Genomic DNA, 17,982 nt, shown 5'->3' on the forward strand with positions numbered 1-17,982 from the left:
ATTCAGATGATATTGGTAGAAAGGGAAGAAAATTTTGCTCAGTTTGAAGTGATTAAGTTTTGTAACCAAATCTTGAGGTTTGATAATCGAAACGCTCTAATATGGGAATTAACTTGGTATAGAAAGAAAGCTAGAGTCAGATATAAATATGACATTAAATTTTATCTGATGGGTTAAAATGTTTTAAAGGTTTTTTTTTGATTTAATAATGAAGGAAGACTATTATAAATATGATAATGTTGTAATAACTGAATTTGTTTGATTTAACTATGAATGGATGGGAATTAAGGTCCTAAAGGTTCTTTTTTTTTTTATTTAATAATGGTTGAAGGAGGTGGACTTATTGTTAAACATTTGATAAATAATTGAATGATAATTAAGTAATTGAAGTTGTAAACCTTATTAAGGGGTTAAAATGATTTCTTATAGGTGTAGTTTGATGAAATGACAGAATTTACTTGTTAACTTTATGGAAGATGGGAATTTTTTTCCTTTTTTTTTTTTTTGTATAAGTAAGGGATGGTGTTAAACTATCTTGCTGAAATGGTAAAGATTTTGGGTATAACTATGAATGGATGGGAATTAAGGTCCTAAAGGCTTCTTTTTTTTTGATTTAATAATGGTTGAAGGAGGTGGACTTATTGTTAATGTTACATTTGATAAACAATTGAATGATAATTAAGTAATTGAAGTTGTAAACCTCATTAAGGGGTCAAAATGATTTTCTATAGGTGTAGTTTGATGAAATGACAGAATTTACTTGTTAACTTTATGGAAGATGGGAATTTTTTCTTTCTTTTTTTTTTTTTTAAGTAAGGGATGGTGTTAAACTATCTTGCTGAAATGGTAAAGATTTTGGGTATTTGAAGAATTAATTAAATGAATAATTTTTATTAATACGGAGGAGATGGATTGTTTAAGTTTAGAGTTTGGAGTTAGAGATATTAATATTTGTTTACTTGTATTTGAATATTAGCCTAGGTTTGGTTTGGGAAGTCCGGGGGGTGGGGGGATGGGATATAACATTGTGTAATATCTGTGATGTATTTCTTTTTCTTTTATGATGAAAACAATAAAATTTTATATTGAAAAAAAAAAAAAAAGAAAATGTTTTTTTTTTATTAAAGGGCTAGGAGAGAGCATCAGATATTTCAAACTGTGAAACTATCTTGTGACAGTGAATTCCATAAATCCAAGTTGGACTCCATGGTCACGCTTTCTGCCTCTTTTTCTAGACAATTCTTCTTTTCCCCTCATAAGATTTTCTTACAGACTTTAATTCTTAGTCATTTCTTTGTCCTCTTGTTTCCAACTGGCAGTGGTAACCCATCAAGATTATGCTTTTGAAGACTTGAGTGTTGCTTCTTTAAGTGCTGTATTTTTCTCTGTAATGCATCACGTTGCTTTCCCATGAGAGAGGCATGGTGGATTTGAAGCCTGTCTGGCTGACCCACTCACTTCTGTTGTCAAGGAAAGAACTTTGCATCACAGGTAATTCTCAACTCAACAACCATTTGTTTCACGACTGTTTGAAGTTACCACTGTGCTGGAAAAAAATGACTTACGACCGGTACTTGCACTTAGTGACCATTGCAGGGCAACTGGCATGTATTTATGAGGGTTGCAATGTCCCAGGGTCAAGTGTTCAACTTTTGCAGACTTTTGACAAGCAAAGTCAATGGGGAAGTCAGATTCATTTAACAACAAACTTAACTGTAGCATGAAAAATCATAAAATGGGGCAACTGTCTTGCATAGAAATGGAAATTTTGAGTCAATTGTGGTTGTAAGTTGAGGACTACCTGTAATAATATTGGGTCTCTTGGGCTTTGGTTAATTGACACAGCAGTTTTAAGCATTTCCTCATATAATAAACCTCTGGTTGTGCCTACAAGGGGTTAGTGGATACTAAAAATTAAACTGGCAGGAATCCTGCTTCTTGGTATAGGAATAAGAATGTGCTTGTTCTAAAGGGGCAAATCAAATAAGATTTCTTTCACTAACTTTACTACAGGAAGAAAAAAATGACATTGTTAGGAGACTCATAAATCATGGCTTTTTATAGCTTTTCCTCCTTTTCTTGGTCCCCAGCAAGAAACCATTCACTATTTATGTAACTGTACTTTTATGTAAACGTATTTGGAATGCTAAAATATAGTCTTTGCTGTTACCAGCTCCCTTGTTAATTTTCCAGACATGGACTACAAATAGCCACTTCTAGGCCAGCTATCCTCAGAGTGTCAGCCCTAGACATCCTCTCCTCCGTCACCCTCATTTCTTTTTTACTTCTTCCCTTTGTCTTGTCTACAAAGTATAGGTCCTTGCTATAGTTATAAAGACAAGGTCATTCAGTTGAAAAATAAATTGCATGTTTTTCCTTCTGTAACATATCACATTCCTATCTCTGCTTTTTCTGATATTCCATGCTTAGAGGCAATGCATTTTTAACAAGAGAACCAGTTTGGTGTAGTGTTTAAGGGCCTAGGCTATAAAATGGAAGTTCATGAGTTCTAGCACTGCTTTAGGCAGGAAACCTTGAGCTACTCATTGTCTCTCAGCCCTAGGAAGAAACCACTTCAGAAACTCTGGCCAAAAAAACTTCAGAGATTTATCCAGGTTGTAGCAAGAGTCAGTACTGACTCAAAGGCAAAATATATATATACAAGTAAAATCTGGAGGTATTGGGTAGCAGAAATATACTAAAAGGAAAAGATTATTTTGTATTCAAATTCTACTCAAGTGTTTCTGAGAGACTTCTGACTTGTAGAATGAAATAGTCCTTTGATATTTTAGTCCTTTGTTAATTCTTTGATGGCTGTTTTTTTCCCCCATGCTCTTTCAGACTGTCTTTATTGTCTAGCTTTTGCCTTAACTTTCAGTAATACTTCAGCAAACTTTCAATAATCGGAACAGCTGTGCACAATTCTTATACTACCTCTGATTTTCTCCACACTAATAACCCTGAGGATTTTCATTAATACTATATTAATATTAGTAGTAGTATTAGTAGAGCGAATTTGGTTTAGATGTTAAAGCGCCAGTCTTGAAAGCAAGAGACCGTGAGTTCAAGTTCCACTTTGGCCATGAAAGCCAGTTAGATGACCTTGGGCAAATCACTCTCTCTTAGCCCAACTCACCTCATAGGATTGTTGTGAGGAAAATAGGAGGAGGAAGGTGTGTATGTTTGCTACCTTGAATTATTTGTGAAATAATTATCTGGGACACTACACATCCTCTTCATGACCTGTTTTCCTTGTTACCTTCTGGGAGGAGGCTTCGTGGTATCTGTAGCAGAACATCCAGATTCAGCCATAGTTTCATTCCATACAGCATTAACCTTGTGAACTCTCAAGCTTCCTCCTTCCGTTATATATTCAAGATGGACAGTATTTAATATTTATTTGCTACATACCTGAAGGGATGTGGGTCTATACATATGTTGTTCATAGTATGTTTAGGTGTGCATCATGTATGTGTTTCACTTCGAGAACGGGCAACTACATTTCATTTTTGATGTGTGCTGTTGTGCCCACAGTAAAAAAATGACAATAAAGGTTATCTTATCTTATCTTAAATAGTAAAGGCGGGATGGATGGATGGGTAGATGGATGGATAAATAGACAGACAGATAACAATCAGCTCTGGCCCCACAACAGTACTACCAATTGTATCCCCAGCATATGATGTTCTTGAGCATTATGTCAGCCACTGACCCCTGCCCTAGAGTCTTTCCTTCAGATCCCTGCACAGTTGCTATGTTGACATAAGAGAAGAAGTGGCCACTTGTCATTGATCAGAGTGGACCTTCTGCTCCGTAGCAGGGCTGTCCATGGAAATCCTTATAGGATCTCTTTAAAAATCAGGTCTGCCTTACCCAACCAGGACAGCTTGGGGTGATGCAACAGTCATTTCAGCTGTTATTTGCTGCTGCTACTTTTTTGGCAAGGCAAAAAAGAAGAAAATTGAGTTCTTTTTGTGTTAATTATCAAACACACAGGCACGTTAGGCCCAGTATCTGACAAGTACACCACTTGGAAAGGCCTAGGTCTTCTGAGGCATGTTAAAACTCCACAAGATATAAATTGGCAAAATAGTTATTGAAAATATTATCTAGATGTTCTGCATCCAGAATATCTTCAACCACACAACTTAGATCGGACTTGGATTCTTTTCTTCCTTTCTTTCCTCAGAGCTAACTGCTGCTCCTAGGGAAATTAAAAAGTAAAAAAGCCTTGAGTAACCTCCCCCCTCATTATTTAATCTCAAGGTCTGGTTTTTGTTCAGGCCAGTTTGTTTTTTAAAAGGTAGAAGGAGATTGGTCTAGAGATAACTGTGGATGCATTCTTAGATGGTGCCCCTTACAGGGCATATTAGTGAATAATGGAGTTTATACATGAGTATTTTCCTTAGGAATCTCTCGGACCTGAAGCATTAGTGTTGTTGCTATGAAAAGAAGAACAATGATTTATAAATAAAATTTGAATTTCTGTTGAGGACAGTTATATTCAGTTGCTGATACAGCATTGTGATTAAAAGAGTAAGATTTGATTTAGATTTACTCTGTTTGTGGGCAAGGAGAAATTTCTCAGGAGCTGTAGAACTCCACTATAATTTTAATAAATTGCATTCTAAATTTCGTTTGAACTATGCAGTTTCAGTTTGTTGTTTTGGTTTATGGAAGAAATAATGCCTTTTTCCTGTGACACAGATTCCTAGATGATTGGTGCTTCCAGATATAGCTTTTATTATGCAGACTCCTTGCCTTGTTCACACAATGTAATGAGAAGAGGGTCCAGATGTTGTCTTCCATTCCAAACCCTTGTTTTTTTATCTTTTTAAAAAGTATTTAGTCCTCTATTAAAGAAAGAAAATAGGATATGAATATAACACGTTTGAAATGATAAAAATAGAATCTCTTTAGAAGAAGGAAAGTTGAACAGATTTCCTTGAGTTATAATGGTGTTCTTTCCTAGATGAACAACATAATGCCCTCACCTGCTACTGTGTTGATTTTCTATAAATAAAGAATTCATGAAGGGAGATTCCAGCACATGCTTTGTAGTGATACAGTTGAAGAAATCATCATTTTTGCTGAAAGGTCTGATTAGCCCTTTGGCTGAAAAAATAAATGATTTTTGTGACTATTTCCCCAAACTTTTGATTAATGAAAGTCTTAGTCCCTATATTTCATTTGTTAACTGAGTTTGTAATGTGAGTGCAAATTCTGTGAAATTTGTTTCCTAGGTGGAAACCCATGAATACCTTGTGAAACCTTCCATTGACCCCAATCTTGCTGAATTGAGAGAAAATATGGATAAGCTGGAAAGAAAAATGCAGGGTGTGCTGAAAACTGCAGCCAAGGAACTGAGTATGTTGGAGGGTGGAAATTATTTTACCATGAAGTACTTTTAAGTTCGTTGAGGTTTTTTTTTTTCCTTTCAAGTCATCATCCGTATTGACTTGCTTAAGACAGCTTTGCAGCCTAAAATGTAGTGCATCATGTCAGCCTTCTCCAGCCTGGATATTTCTGGGACTTATAACCCCAGAACATCTTGAGGCACCAGGTTAGGTAAAGGTGCAACATATTGTTGCTTTTAATCTCTTCTTGGAAACTCATTAGGGTTTCTTCAATGAAAGTCAGAAAAGGTTTCTCGGTGCTACTAATATTTACTTTAAAATTAAATGACTTTCTAGGTTCTGGTGGCACCCTGCTTTTATTCACTCTAGACATTCAGTGTCTCCAATGAATACATACCGTTTTTATGCATACCTTCAGGGGTCCTTGATGTGGAAAAGACACTCTGAAGGAAGAATTCTGGAAAATTATTTCAGTATTCAAGGATGCCCAGTCATCAATGTTGTAGCTCTCCCCCAATTAATTGCTTGCCATTTCACTACTACTGAAAATGTTAAAAAACTGCAAAAGCTGTGGAGTCAGATGCACCATACTTCTGAACTGCATCTCTTCTTAGGCTTTCTGTATACGTCAGTACATTGAGCAGATCCACCTGATACAACTTTGATTGCTAAATTGATATGCCATAATGGAAATTATTGTATAAAGAATAAATAGAAAATGGCTATTGCTAGTCCTAGAATGTAATTTTGAAATGAAGGTTAGATTACACTATTGATAGATTAATTATAATTTCCTTTGATAATGCTGTCCAAAGCAATTCAATAAGTGGTCTCATTTAAACACCTACATTTTATTTGTCTTAGCAAGTGGCGGCATGTACTTGTCTGAGTTTGAAGCTAAGCAAAATTGGTCTTAAGTTGTTACTTCTAGTGGAAATTGAAAAACATCCCAAAAGAATCCAGTGACAAATTACTTCTGTATCCCCCCCCCCCCCACTTCAATTATCATTGTAGTCAAGCTCAGTTCTAGGTTATCTTTAGTCTTACTTTGCCTTTACCAAGTTGGAATATAGATTGAGGTGGGCATTTTTAAAACTGAAACTTGCATACTTCTTGACTGTAAACTGGCTTAAGGGGATTTCTGAAACAAAATATTTAATAACAGCCTAATTCTTTTACCACTGTTTTAAGTAATGTGATAATGTTACAAATTAGAAATGCCTCTATTGTTGGGAGACACATTAATGGAAATTTTTTGGATGCTTTTATCTGGCCAGCTTGATGATAGGACTTTCTCCAAGCTCTATGACTGCTCAGTTGATTTTTCCATAAGGGACCTGATACAACATTAAGCAGCAAAACCAAGGAAAAAAATTTGATCACTGAGTGAGGATAATGAAGGTGTCATTTGTATGCTTATATGGTGCCATAATCAGTCATATATGCTATTTCCTCTTCCCAAATGCAAAACAGGTTTGGAAGCTGGCAAGAGTATCAAATTAGAATGCAATGCACAGTTCGGACATTTTTTCAGAATTACCTACAGAGAAGAGAAGGTTCTGCGGAATAATTTGAAATATAAGATCTTGGAAACCCAGAAGAATGGGGTGAAATTCTCTAACAGGTAATGTCAAAGTCACAAGTCAGTTCTGTTCCTGCTTTTAGCCCTGAACAGCCTCTTAAGTATGCTACTTGGAAAATGATTGAGTTCCTGGGAAAACAGTGGAATGTTACTGTTCAATGTGAAATGTTGCAAACATTTCTGGGTTTTTTGTTTATGTCCAGTGCATTGAAAGAGATTAATGAAGAGTATATGAAGAGCAGAAAAGAATATGAAGACATGCAAGATGCTGTAGTTAAAGAAATAATCAATGTTGCATCAGGTAAGACTACGTGCTTCCTTCTGAAATTGCCATATACGTTAGGAGAATAATTCAATAGAAAGGGCAAACTAGATTAAAGCATTGAGCAGAGCAGCCATGCATTCACATGGGAACCAGTAGAACTTCCAAAACAGGTCCAAAATATATCTAGTTTAATGAAGAGAAGGACGAGGGGTGACATGATAGCAGTGTTCCAATATCTCAGGGGCTGCCACAAAGAAGAGGGAGACAAGCTATTCTCCAAAGCACCTGAAGGTAGGACAAGAAGCAACGGATGGAAACTAACCAAAGAGAGAAGCAACCTAGAACAGTGATGGCGAACCTTTTAGAGACCGAGTGCCCAAACTACAACCTAAAACCCACTTACGTATTGTCGGGTGGGCGTGGCCAATTGGGTGGGTGTGGCCAATTGGGTGGGCATGGTCCATTGTGTGGACGTGGCTGCAGTGGTAACGGCAGAACTGGGTGGGACTAAAAAGTTCAATCAATCAATTCCAACTTTGCGAGCTTTTTTTTTCCACGAGAAGTTGAAATTGATTGATTGATTAAACCTTTTTTTTTTGCACTCAGCGGCGGAGGCCTAAAGCGAAAAGGTTTTATAAAACCCAGCTGAAGGCCTAGGACTGGGGCGACGGCGCGCGCGCCCACAGAGAGGGCTCTGCATGCCACCTGTGGCATGTGTGCCATAGGTTCGCCACCACGGACCTAGAACTAAGGAGAAATTTTCTGACAGTTAGAACAATTAATCAGTGGAACAACCTGGCTCCAGAAGTGGTGAATGTTCCAACATTGGAAGTTTTTAAGAAGAGACAGGACAGCCATTTGTCTGAAATGATATAGGGTTTCCTACTTCAGCAGGGGGTTGGACTAGATGACCTCAAGGTCCCTTCCAACTTTATTATTATTATTATTATTGTTGTTGTTGTTGTTGTTGTTGTTGTTGTTGTTGTTGTTGTTGTTAGTTTGACTGGAAATCTTCAAAAGGTCCATGAGGAATGTTAATTTATACATTTTTTTCCTAAATTCTAGCATGCGGATTTATCGATATCCATTCTCAATCAGAATTACATTTGGTTCATCATTTGATGTAATAAACAATAATACCAGTTCTAGAGACAAAAAAAAAAATGAAAGAAAGCATATAGAAACTTCCCACAACTAATTTCTGCTAAAACATATTGCCATTCTCATTTAGTCTTCATTCCCATCAAATTATATCAATTCTCCTTTAAAACCAAAATGGATGGATGATAGATAGATAGATAAAATGAAAAAATGAATTAAATTTGTTATGAGTGCTCACTCCAGTAGATTGGTTGGCTTACAAAATTCAATACATAATTAAGAGTGTTAAAAACATAAAACAATAGAAGAGACCCTGGTCTAAAAACAACCACAACAATAAAAACCCAACAGTGTCTTGACAAACATGAACCCCAAGCTATTTTGTTTCAAGAAAGGGAATGCAGGATCTCTGAATTTCTGTCTCTTTTAAAGTCACAGCATTGACTAAATGGGATTTTAGCTTTAACATGAATTAACCGTTTGTGAGTTTTAAATCCTAATTTTGCCATTTTAAAAACAAACTTGTATCATGCTTGTCATTTACACAGATGAATTTTGGCAAATATTCTTGGCTATCTGTACCTTTGCCCCGGTATAAATGAATGATAAATCAAAGTACCTGTATTGATCACTTCTTGCAGGTAGAGCAGAAAAAGCTTTTTCCCTGGAAGTGATGAATAGATAACATAAGCATGAGTAAGATTATGATACAAGCAAATAGACTAGCTTCTAGCTTTCTGTTGCATAAGCTGTTCCAGATTGCACGAGTGCTCATGACTAGTGGCTGCCTAAGCATTTGGTACATAATGTTCCAAGCAATAACCAATACTTTACATTCATTGGTCTAAATAGTAATTTCTGATTCTAGACATTGAATATATGTCAGAATAGGCTTGTGGGGATTTAACAAAGTAGATTCAGTCCACAATCTACCTTCAATCCAAATGCTTTGAATAAAGCAATATATTTTTATGCTGCATTTTCCCATGTCTCTAAATGTATTGGATAGTATAAACCTCTAGGAATTTTTATTTCTCTAAAAAAGATTTAAGGTTCATTTATACAGTCTTTTGCCTCTTTGCTTGCTGAATCTTGCATTCACTATAGAATGAAATAAAACATAATTAGATGCCATGAGGCCCATTTATCAATTTGTCCACTAAATGCTGGAATAACTGTGTCTTTAATTTCTTAATTTCTTGACTTATGAATATTCATTCAGTGACTGTTCAAAATTACGATGGTGCGGAATGTATGTACAGCTGTCTCAGCACCTCCATGGTAATGTGATTGCGATTTGGGTGCTTGGTAGCCCATTCACACTTAGGACCTCTTGGCAAGCATCCTGCAATCACTTGGTTACCATTTGCAACCTTCCCTGCTGGCTTCCCCAAAAAGTCAATGGGGAAGCGGCAGGAAGATCACAAGTTGTGAGTATGTCTCCACCTGCATACCCTCCTCAGCTCCTCTGTGCTCTTGCTGGCCACTTGTGCACCCCAGCATATCCTCCCCAACCCAGGTGGCACCTCTCCCAGACTTTCCCTGACCCACATGGTACCTCTCCTGCACCACCACACACCCTCCCAATCCTCCCCCCACCTCTCCTGCACCCTCCCTCCTTCCCCCACTTGGCAGCAGCTACTTGCTTGCCTGACAGCTTAGGGCATGCAACTGCCTATCAGCTTCCCCACTAATTTTGGTTGTGGGAAGTCAGCAGGGAGTTATCTCTCTTAACAACCATGGGATTCAGTTAATGATGGTAACTGGGACTGTAGGGATTGCCACTTCATGACTGCATCGCTGCAGGACCATCTGTATTAATAAGTGTAGCTGCTTATTTACTGAATACTGTACAGATGTTCAGATCACATCCCATTGAAAAGAAATAAATGATAGTTCCTTTAAAATCAAAGCATCTGATTATAAAAAAATTATAGATGGGATTTTTGGTCCTTTCTTGCATATATTGCTGCATTCCGAATTTGATAAAACCCACTCATTATTTAGCATATCATACCAAATGTGGCTAAATGATAGAAGGCATTTTACCTTTACTTGCTCAAAGCAATAGTCAGTGGTGTATATAACCATGTTTGTAACTCTGTGTACAAGCATCCCGTGTTCTGCTGATCAACATGGGATTCATGAATATCTGATTGCAAAAGTTAGAGCAAAAGTTATTACTTTGTATTGTTTTGTGTAATTAAAAAGTAATATTTAATCCTTATAACTGAATTTCTTTTAATCATTTTTCTTTGTGGTTAGCTGACAAAAAGGCCCATGTGGTGAATGATTATAGTGGTATCTTTACTGCCTTCATTCTTAGTCTCTTTAGTGATTAAAGCCAATGGTTCTTAGATTTTGATATGGGCTGGGGGAGGGAAAAGGCAAAAGGCTCATTTATCCCCTCTGTTCTATTTTTATCTGAATATGATTGAGTCTTAAGTATAGAAAGAATCTACTTTCGCTCACATAGAAATCTGTTCATCAAATATTTTTTCTTATCCAGAAAAAGAAAACTGTACAAAACATAAAAAATGAGTAATGAAAAACTACATGGTTCATTAGTATGAACTATGTTTATATGTATTTGGCATGCTTGTTTTTACATAACTACCAATGGCAGTTTCTGCTTAAACAGTGATACCCAAAGTGCACTTGCAAACACTAAAAAAAATAGTTCTCAATATGTTTGAAAGCAAAAGAAGTAAAATCAAACCAAAATTGATTGTATGCTATCAGGTCAGTTGATTTTTGGCAGATAGATACATATAGATAGTCCTTAACAGCCAATTGCTTAGCAACCATTTGAAGGTATGACAGACAACTCAGAAGGTATTTACGACCCAGTAGTAAAGTTCCAACAGCTTTCCCCTCCCCCCCCATCCAATCATATAGCTGCATTTTGGGTGTTCAGCCATTTATGGCTGTTTGCAGCATCCGTAGTCACATGATTATTATGTATAACCTTTTGTCCTGAAAACAGGTGTTTACTTCTGATTTTCGGCAAAAACAGGACACAACAAACAATAGTTTCACTTAACAGCCATGGCAGTCACTTTAAAACCATGGCTTTTGCTTAATGACTGCTGTAACAAAGATAAAAATACTTTACAGCTGTCATGATTTATGACCATAATTTGTGAGGTCTTCACTTGTTGCTTAACAAGAACTGTCAAATGAATCCCATTGAGAAGACCATTCAATTGTATTGATGTCTTCACACACAGCTCAGGCTGCATGTTTTTATCTGAGAGGAAAGGGTAGAAGAAACACCTTCAAGATACCTAAAAGGATACCTAAGTCCTCAAAAATACACATGGCATGAGAAACAGCTTCATTATTCCTTCACTTAGAAGTAAGATCCAATTCTGTTTTAATTATAGTATGAGGAGATTAGTAGCTTTTGCGACTCTATTTGCAAGTCTGGCTCATAACATGTGTCATACATGTTATATTTCAGGATATGAAAGTGTAGTGTCACCACTATCATACTTTCCCCCCTCTGATAGCTTGCTAATCCTTTAATCTGCTATTCTTCAACAAACTCATAGTTACATTTAAACATATCCTTAGGCAATCCACTACCAGACATAACAAAACCTATTGCTTCTGACATGCTGTTTTTTCAGGCTCATTTAGGCCAGCATGAATTTGGCTAAAGTTTCTCAAACCCTTGAAACAATATGTAGAAGTTGTATCTCATTTTGATACAAATCCAGTGCTCCCTTTTCCATTGCTTTTGTGTAAAATGGACTTTCTGTCTTCCATTTTTCATTTTCAGTTGTAAGTGCCAGGTTTGTCTGTTAGCATTCTTTATATCCTGCTCTGATGTGCTTTTAATGCCGTACCTACTGATGGCATTAGTGTATTAAACACTAAGTTGGAGAAGAAGGACTAATTGGATAGCTGGATTCAGCAGTCTAAGATCCGTAGTTGCTGGAACTTAACTTTGACTGAATTTGAATCTAATATCTGAAAGGGTTTTGAAACTGAAACATATAAAGCTGAGACTATCGAGCTAGAACCCCCAGTGACCTTTTCTCTCTAGGCTATAAAAAACCAATTTGATTCCTGCTGATTTAATAAATGTAACAATGATGTGAAAGTGGCTTCCTATTCTGGGTTTTGTTTTTTCTTTTCCTTGTTAGTTCAGCCCACAGCCTTGGTCTTTTTTGTTGATTTCCTATCCAAGTTACTAAATAGGATTAACTTTATCTGTTCAAGATCAGTCTAGTTCCCCTGGTTATAAAGATACAATGAAATAAAAGTCCAACATAAATGAAAAGAATATATTGGGTGAAATTCTATGTTAAACTGACCAGAGTTGGTTAAACAGAATGGTACTAAATAATTCCCTTTGGTTTTCTGCATAGTGGGAAAACTATCTGAACATTCTTTCTTTTCAATAGGGTATAAAGAACCCATTCAGATTCTCAATGATGTCATTGCCCAGCTAGATGCCATTGTCAGTTTTGCTCATGCATCAAATGCAGCACCAACACCATATGTGCGCCCAGTTATTCTAGAAAAAGGGCAAGGAAGAATAATCTTGAAAGCTTCCAGGCACCCTTGCATTGAAGTTCAAGATGATGTTGCCTTCATCCCAAATGATGTTACTTTTGAGAAGGACATACAAATGTTCCACATCATTACTGGTGAGACTTCATTTTTATATCATGTTTATGGTCTTCCCCCTCTGACCCACTTTGAGCTGCAAATTTTTATGTAGATGCTTTAAAAGAAGCTTTGCCTTTAAACAGACAGAAAAAAATGGCATAACAGTTGTTCCAAAAGGGTGTTTTGTGTTTAGGTGTGCAGTCACCCAAAGGGAGGCATTTTCAAGTAAGCCTAATGCACCTAAATTTTACTTTTAATGAGGGAATTGATGCACTGCTGCTCTCCAAATTAGTGGGGATGATTTTCACGATATGCAAATAAAGCAATAAACATGGAACAGCTGTGGCTGCCTAGGTGGGGGTTGTGCTTTCTGTGGAAAAAGTCTGGCGCAAACCCACACCCTCAATTTGTTCCCTGTTCTTGTTTTGCTCCTCCTCCTCATTTCCTCTTCCGGGAAGTCCCAAATAGAAATAACCTTTCCCTCCTCCACCCCCAGCTTAGTTGTAAATCAATGGGTTTTTTTTACTTATTGTTTTCTATAGCAATTCTTCAGATTTAATGACTCATACCTTGAAAATGATTGATTTGCAGCACTCTAATCAGGCATGTCAAACTCGTGACGTCGTGCGACGTATCGCGACTTTTCCCCCATTGCCGGGAATGGGATGGACGCGGTTTCGGCGTGATGCATCCGGCCCGTGGGCTGGCAGTTTGACATGCCTGCTTTAGGGTTTTTAGGTAAAGTCAGTGCAAGTGAGGGCATGTGAATTTTCTGTTCAATTCTCGCATATTCCCTGTGTATTTGAAACATCAACTCTCCTTTATTTTCCTGTAACAAAGCCAGACTTCTCCACACTCTTATAGAATACTATCTCAACAAAATGCCCAAGTAATTTTATGCTGCTTTCATTTACTCCAAAGATTTTAATTCCCTCCCTTATAAATAAACACATGGAAGTCTGAAGGATGCATTATTGGTTATATTACCCTCAGTTCTCTAGGCATTTCCCAATCTCTCTTTCCCATAACACCTTTGGGAAAACAGTTTTGCTGTGATTTTATGGTTGGTGGGGAGAGCTTTTCTCTCTCCTCTCCCCCCCCCCCCAACTGGACATACCTACACTTTCCTAGTATTTACAAACTCGGTAAATGTATGATGATTTCTTGGCAACAGTGTAAAAATGATTTGCCACTGCTGCCTTCTGAGACACAATTTTAATTTTTGCAATCTAACCTACAGTAATTTTTTTTTTGTACTTTGTTTTATTTTTAAAAGAAACTGTCCATGTAAGCTTAGATGTAAGCTTATTTTTTTCTAGGTGGAAAGAGAAGATTACATTAGCCTTAGGCCAGGAGTAGGCAACCTTGGCTCTTTTATGACTCGTGGACTTCAACTCCCAGAATTCCTGAGTCAGCATAGCTGACTCAGGAATTCTGGGAGTTGAAGTCCACGAGTCATAAAAGAGCCAAGGTTGCCTACCCCTGGCCTAAGGTTAATTTTTTTTTAGTACTCATTAGTTTCATGGGGTTTGCACAAAATCCTGTACTTAAAAAGAAAAAAGCCCCCCCCCCCTTTTTAAAGAAAAAAACCTCCATATATATGGGCGATCCCAAAGGCTCTGTTGCTTTCATTGCTGGGGAAATAAGTCCTTTTGCTGCTGTCTGCATTTGGGTCATGAATGTGCGTCACCAGGAGAATCCTGGCACTCCAGGTTCATTTATTCTCCTGTGCAACTTTGTTTAACTTTTGGGGAATACTTGCTCTGCAGGGCCAAACATGGGAGGAAAATCAACTTACATACGACAGACTGGGGTGATCGTTCTTATGGCCCAAATTGGCTGTTTTGTGCCATGTGACTCTGCAGAAGTGACTATTGTTGATTGCATCTTGGCTCGAGTTGGAGCTGGAGATAGTCAGCTGAAAGGGGTATCTACCTTCATGGCCGAAATGCTGGAAACGTCCTCCATCCTTAGGTAAGAGCAGTGACAACCTTTGTTCAGCAGAAATGTGAAAGGTAAAGACTGTTTCTCCAGGTTTCCTGATCTGCCTCCAAAGAACATACAGATGACTGTAAGATCTATTCTGCCTTCACTTATCTATTGCTACTGCTATCTTTCATCCCCCCCCCCCATTTTTTCTCCTAGCTAAGTGGCTTCAATGAAAAGTTGCTCTTTCCTTCTGCTCTTGCTCCTACAGAAATCAATAGCTTTTTTTCTACTTTTCTAGGCCTACCCTCGGGGCTTTATTATCTTCTATCTCCAATTAATTGCTTACACAAATGATCACTTGCACAAGAACTGTCCTTGTGCAAAAGGAAATTTTATTGAGCCAAGGGAGATTCAAGAGAAATGACAAAATTTTGCAAACCTCTAGTTCAAACACAGAATACTGATGTTTGGGATAGGGGATGGAAAATATAGGAATTGAACAAGAGAGAATAGGGCTGCAGCATTCTGCTAACTAGACTTCCTTACAGACTTCCGCTGTCCTGAATATGTCTGCTTGATTCAAACCCATCTGTAGGTTTAGAGCAAGTATATAGAGAAACTCTGCTTCCTATTTAGAGATGAGGAGAAATTCATCAGGTCACATTTTAGTACAAACTTAAAATATGTTTTTCCAAACTGGCATGTGAACTGAAATGTAAATTTCTTTTGCATGCATGCATGCATGCACGCACACACACACACACACACACACACACAGAGAGAGAGAGAGAGAGAGAGAGAGAGAGAGAGAGAGAGAGAGAGAGAGAGAGAGAGAAATTTGCAAGCAAGTGCAGAGAAAAGGTGCAAAGAAAAATCCACATATTAGTGGATATAACACACACAAATACGTTATGAAAAACTGTTTTGAATTGTTCTACTTTAAAAGTAGATTCTAATTAATATCTTTTTTTTTCTTTTAGGACTGCAACCGAACATTCCTTGATAATCATTGATGAGTTAGGGAGAGGAACATCAACATATGATGGATTTGGATTGGCCTGGGCAATTTCTGAATATATTGCCAGCAAAATGAAAGCTTTCGCTATGTTTGCTACTCATTTTCATGAACTGACAGCACTGGCTGATCAAATACCCACTGTAAATAACTTGCATGTTACGGCATTAACTACAAAGGAAACCCTGACAATGTTGTACCGTGTGAAAAAAGGTGAAATGCATTAGTGGATTGGGACAGAGAAAATCTGCTTTATTTTATGGTAGAATGAGTGACCGTTTCTTTGCAAGGTTGAAAAATTGACTAAGATATTGTTCTTTATATATTGTAAAATATACATTCCTATATTTCTACTTTCTTTGATTTTGTGCAAATATAGCTCTTAGGATCTAATCTAACTTAACAATTTCTTTATGAGAAATGCCAATTGCCGGTTGTTGAGCTGGACTGATTTCAACAGACTCAAATAAAGAATAGTTGATGAGATCTAAGTGAACAGTTGTTAGAAATGGAGAATGAGGTATTAGAGGATAGTGATTCAGCAATGGTTTCATTGATTACAACTTTTAAATTATATACTTAAAATTAAGAACATATTAGGAGAGTTAAAAATCTCAAAATTGTCCATCTTCAATTTGTCCTATTTTAATATTTAATTTTTTTGTAAGGAAGGGCTTAAATTTATAACAGCTGATACAATGCATATCAACTTGAATATTTATATCAGGATAACCAATCAAGTCAATAATAATTTGAAAGTTAGTATTTGTGCAGGATTATAATAGAATAACAGAGTTGGAAGAGATCATGGAGGTCTTCTACTCCAACCCCCTGCTCAAGATATGCATTTGTTATTTATTTATAATTATTGTCACTACATTTTGAAATCATTATATGATATTTCAATTAAAAATGTACAATAAAATATGGAAAATGTATTCAAATGGTAAAGATTGACTTGGAAATTACATTGCACTTTATACATTGTACCAAAATAGAAAAATTATCAAATTTAATTTCTGTCAATTTGGGATGCGTTTATCAGCTATAAGAGATCTGTGGAATGTCTTATCCAACTCTTCAAAGGGTTGATTACAGGTAGACCTTGACTTACAACCACAATTGAGTCCAAAATTTCTGTTGTTAAGTGAGACAGTTGTTAAGTGAGTTTTGCCCCATTTTATGACCTTTCTTGCCACAATGTTAAATGAATCACTGCATTTGTTAAGTTAGTAACACAGTTGCTAAGTGAATCTGGTTTCCCCATTGACTTTGCTTGTCAGAAGGTCACAAAAGGTGATCACATGACCCTGGGACACAGCAATGGTCATAAATATGAACCAGTTGCCAAGCATCTGAATTATGATCATATGACCAGGGGATGCTGCAACAGTCCTAAGTGTGGAGCACATTGTAACTTTGAACAGTCACTAAACGAATGGTTATAAGTCGAGGATTACCTGTATTGTTGCTATTGACCTGAACACCCGATATCTTGTTCTGGGTGCACCTTCTGTTCTTGTGTGGTCTCAAGTTACTAAGTTAACATTAAAATTAAAAGGATTTCCTCATGATGCTTCTTTCAGGGGCCTGTGACCAGAGCTTTGGTATCCATGTAGCAGAATTAGCTGCCTTTCCCAAACACGTGATTGAGTGTGCCAAAGCCAAAGCTCTGGAACTGGAGGACTTCCAGAACATTGGAATGTCTCAGGAGGAGGAGGATGAAGAACCAGCTGCCAAAAGATGCCACAGGGAGAAGCAGGTTTGTTGGATTTGTCTGTATGTCTGTATTCTGATTTCTATAATTCTTTGGAAAAGTTCATATATCTTATCATAATGTCATTTCATTTTGGCTGTGATGGGTCAACACAACCATTGTGACTTGACAGCAAATTTATGTTTTTAAGATGAGCAGCCATACAAATCTTTTGAATAAAAAATTGTAGTTCATATTTACAATCAATAACCTTGACTTTATAAATAAAAAAATAAAAATAAATGAAATCCTGAGTTAAAATAAACATAGATTATCATTGTGAACTAAAAATAGTTGGACCTAGCAAAGGTGAAGAATATGAGAGAAACATTTTGAAACAGAGAACATTGCAAAATG

At 36.9% G+C, this 17,982-nt stretch overlaps 1 protein-coding gene across 1 annotated transcript in view; it reads left to right on the forward strand.

Moving 5' to 3' along the window:
- Positions 1–17,982, forward strand: part of MSH2 (mutS homolog 2) — an 83,707-nt gene that overhangs the window by 58,390 nt on the left and 7,335 nt on the right. The window contains exons 13-19 of the mRNA XM_015812066.1: positions 5,244–5,367; positions 6,831–6,981; positions 7,143–7,240; positions 12,718–12,963; positions 14,695–14,899; positions 15,835–16,082; positions 17,456–17,631. Of these exons, the coding sequence (XP_015667552.1) occupies positions 5,244–5,367; positions 6,831–6,981; positions 7,143–7,240; positions 12,718–12,963; positions 14,695–14,899; positions 15,835–16,082; positions 17,456–17,631 (1,248 nt within the window). The remainder of the gene's footprint in view (positions 1–5,243; positions 5,368–6,830; positions 6,982–7,142; positions 7,241–12,717; positions 12,964–14,694; positions 14,900–15,834; positions 16,083–17,455; positions 17,632–17,982) is intronic.

This window comes from Protobothrops mucrosquamatus, unplaced genomic scaffold (assembly GCF_001527695.2).
Source record: "Protobothrops mucrosquamatus isolate PMUCROS unplaced genomic scaffold, P.Mucros_1.0 scaffold_57, whole genome shotgun sequence".
Taxonomy (NCBI): domain Eukaryota; kingdom Metazoa; phylum Chordata; class Lepidosauria; order Squamata; family Viperidae; genus Protobothrops; species Protobothrops mucrosquamatus.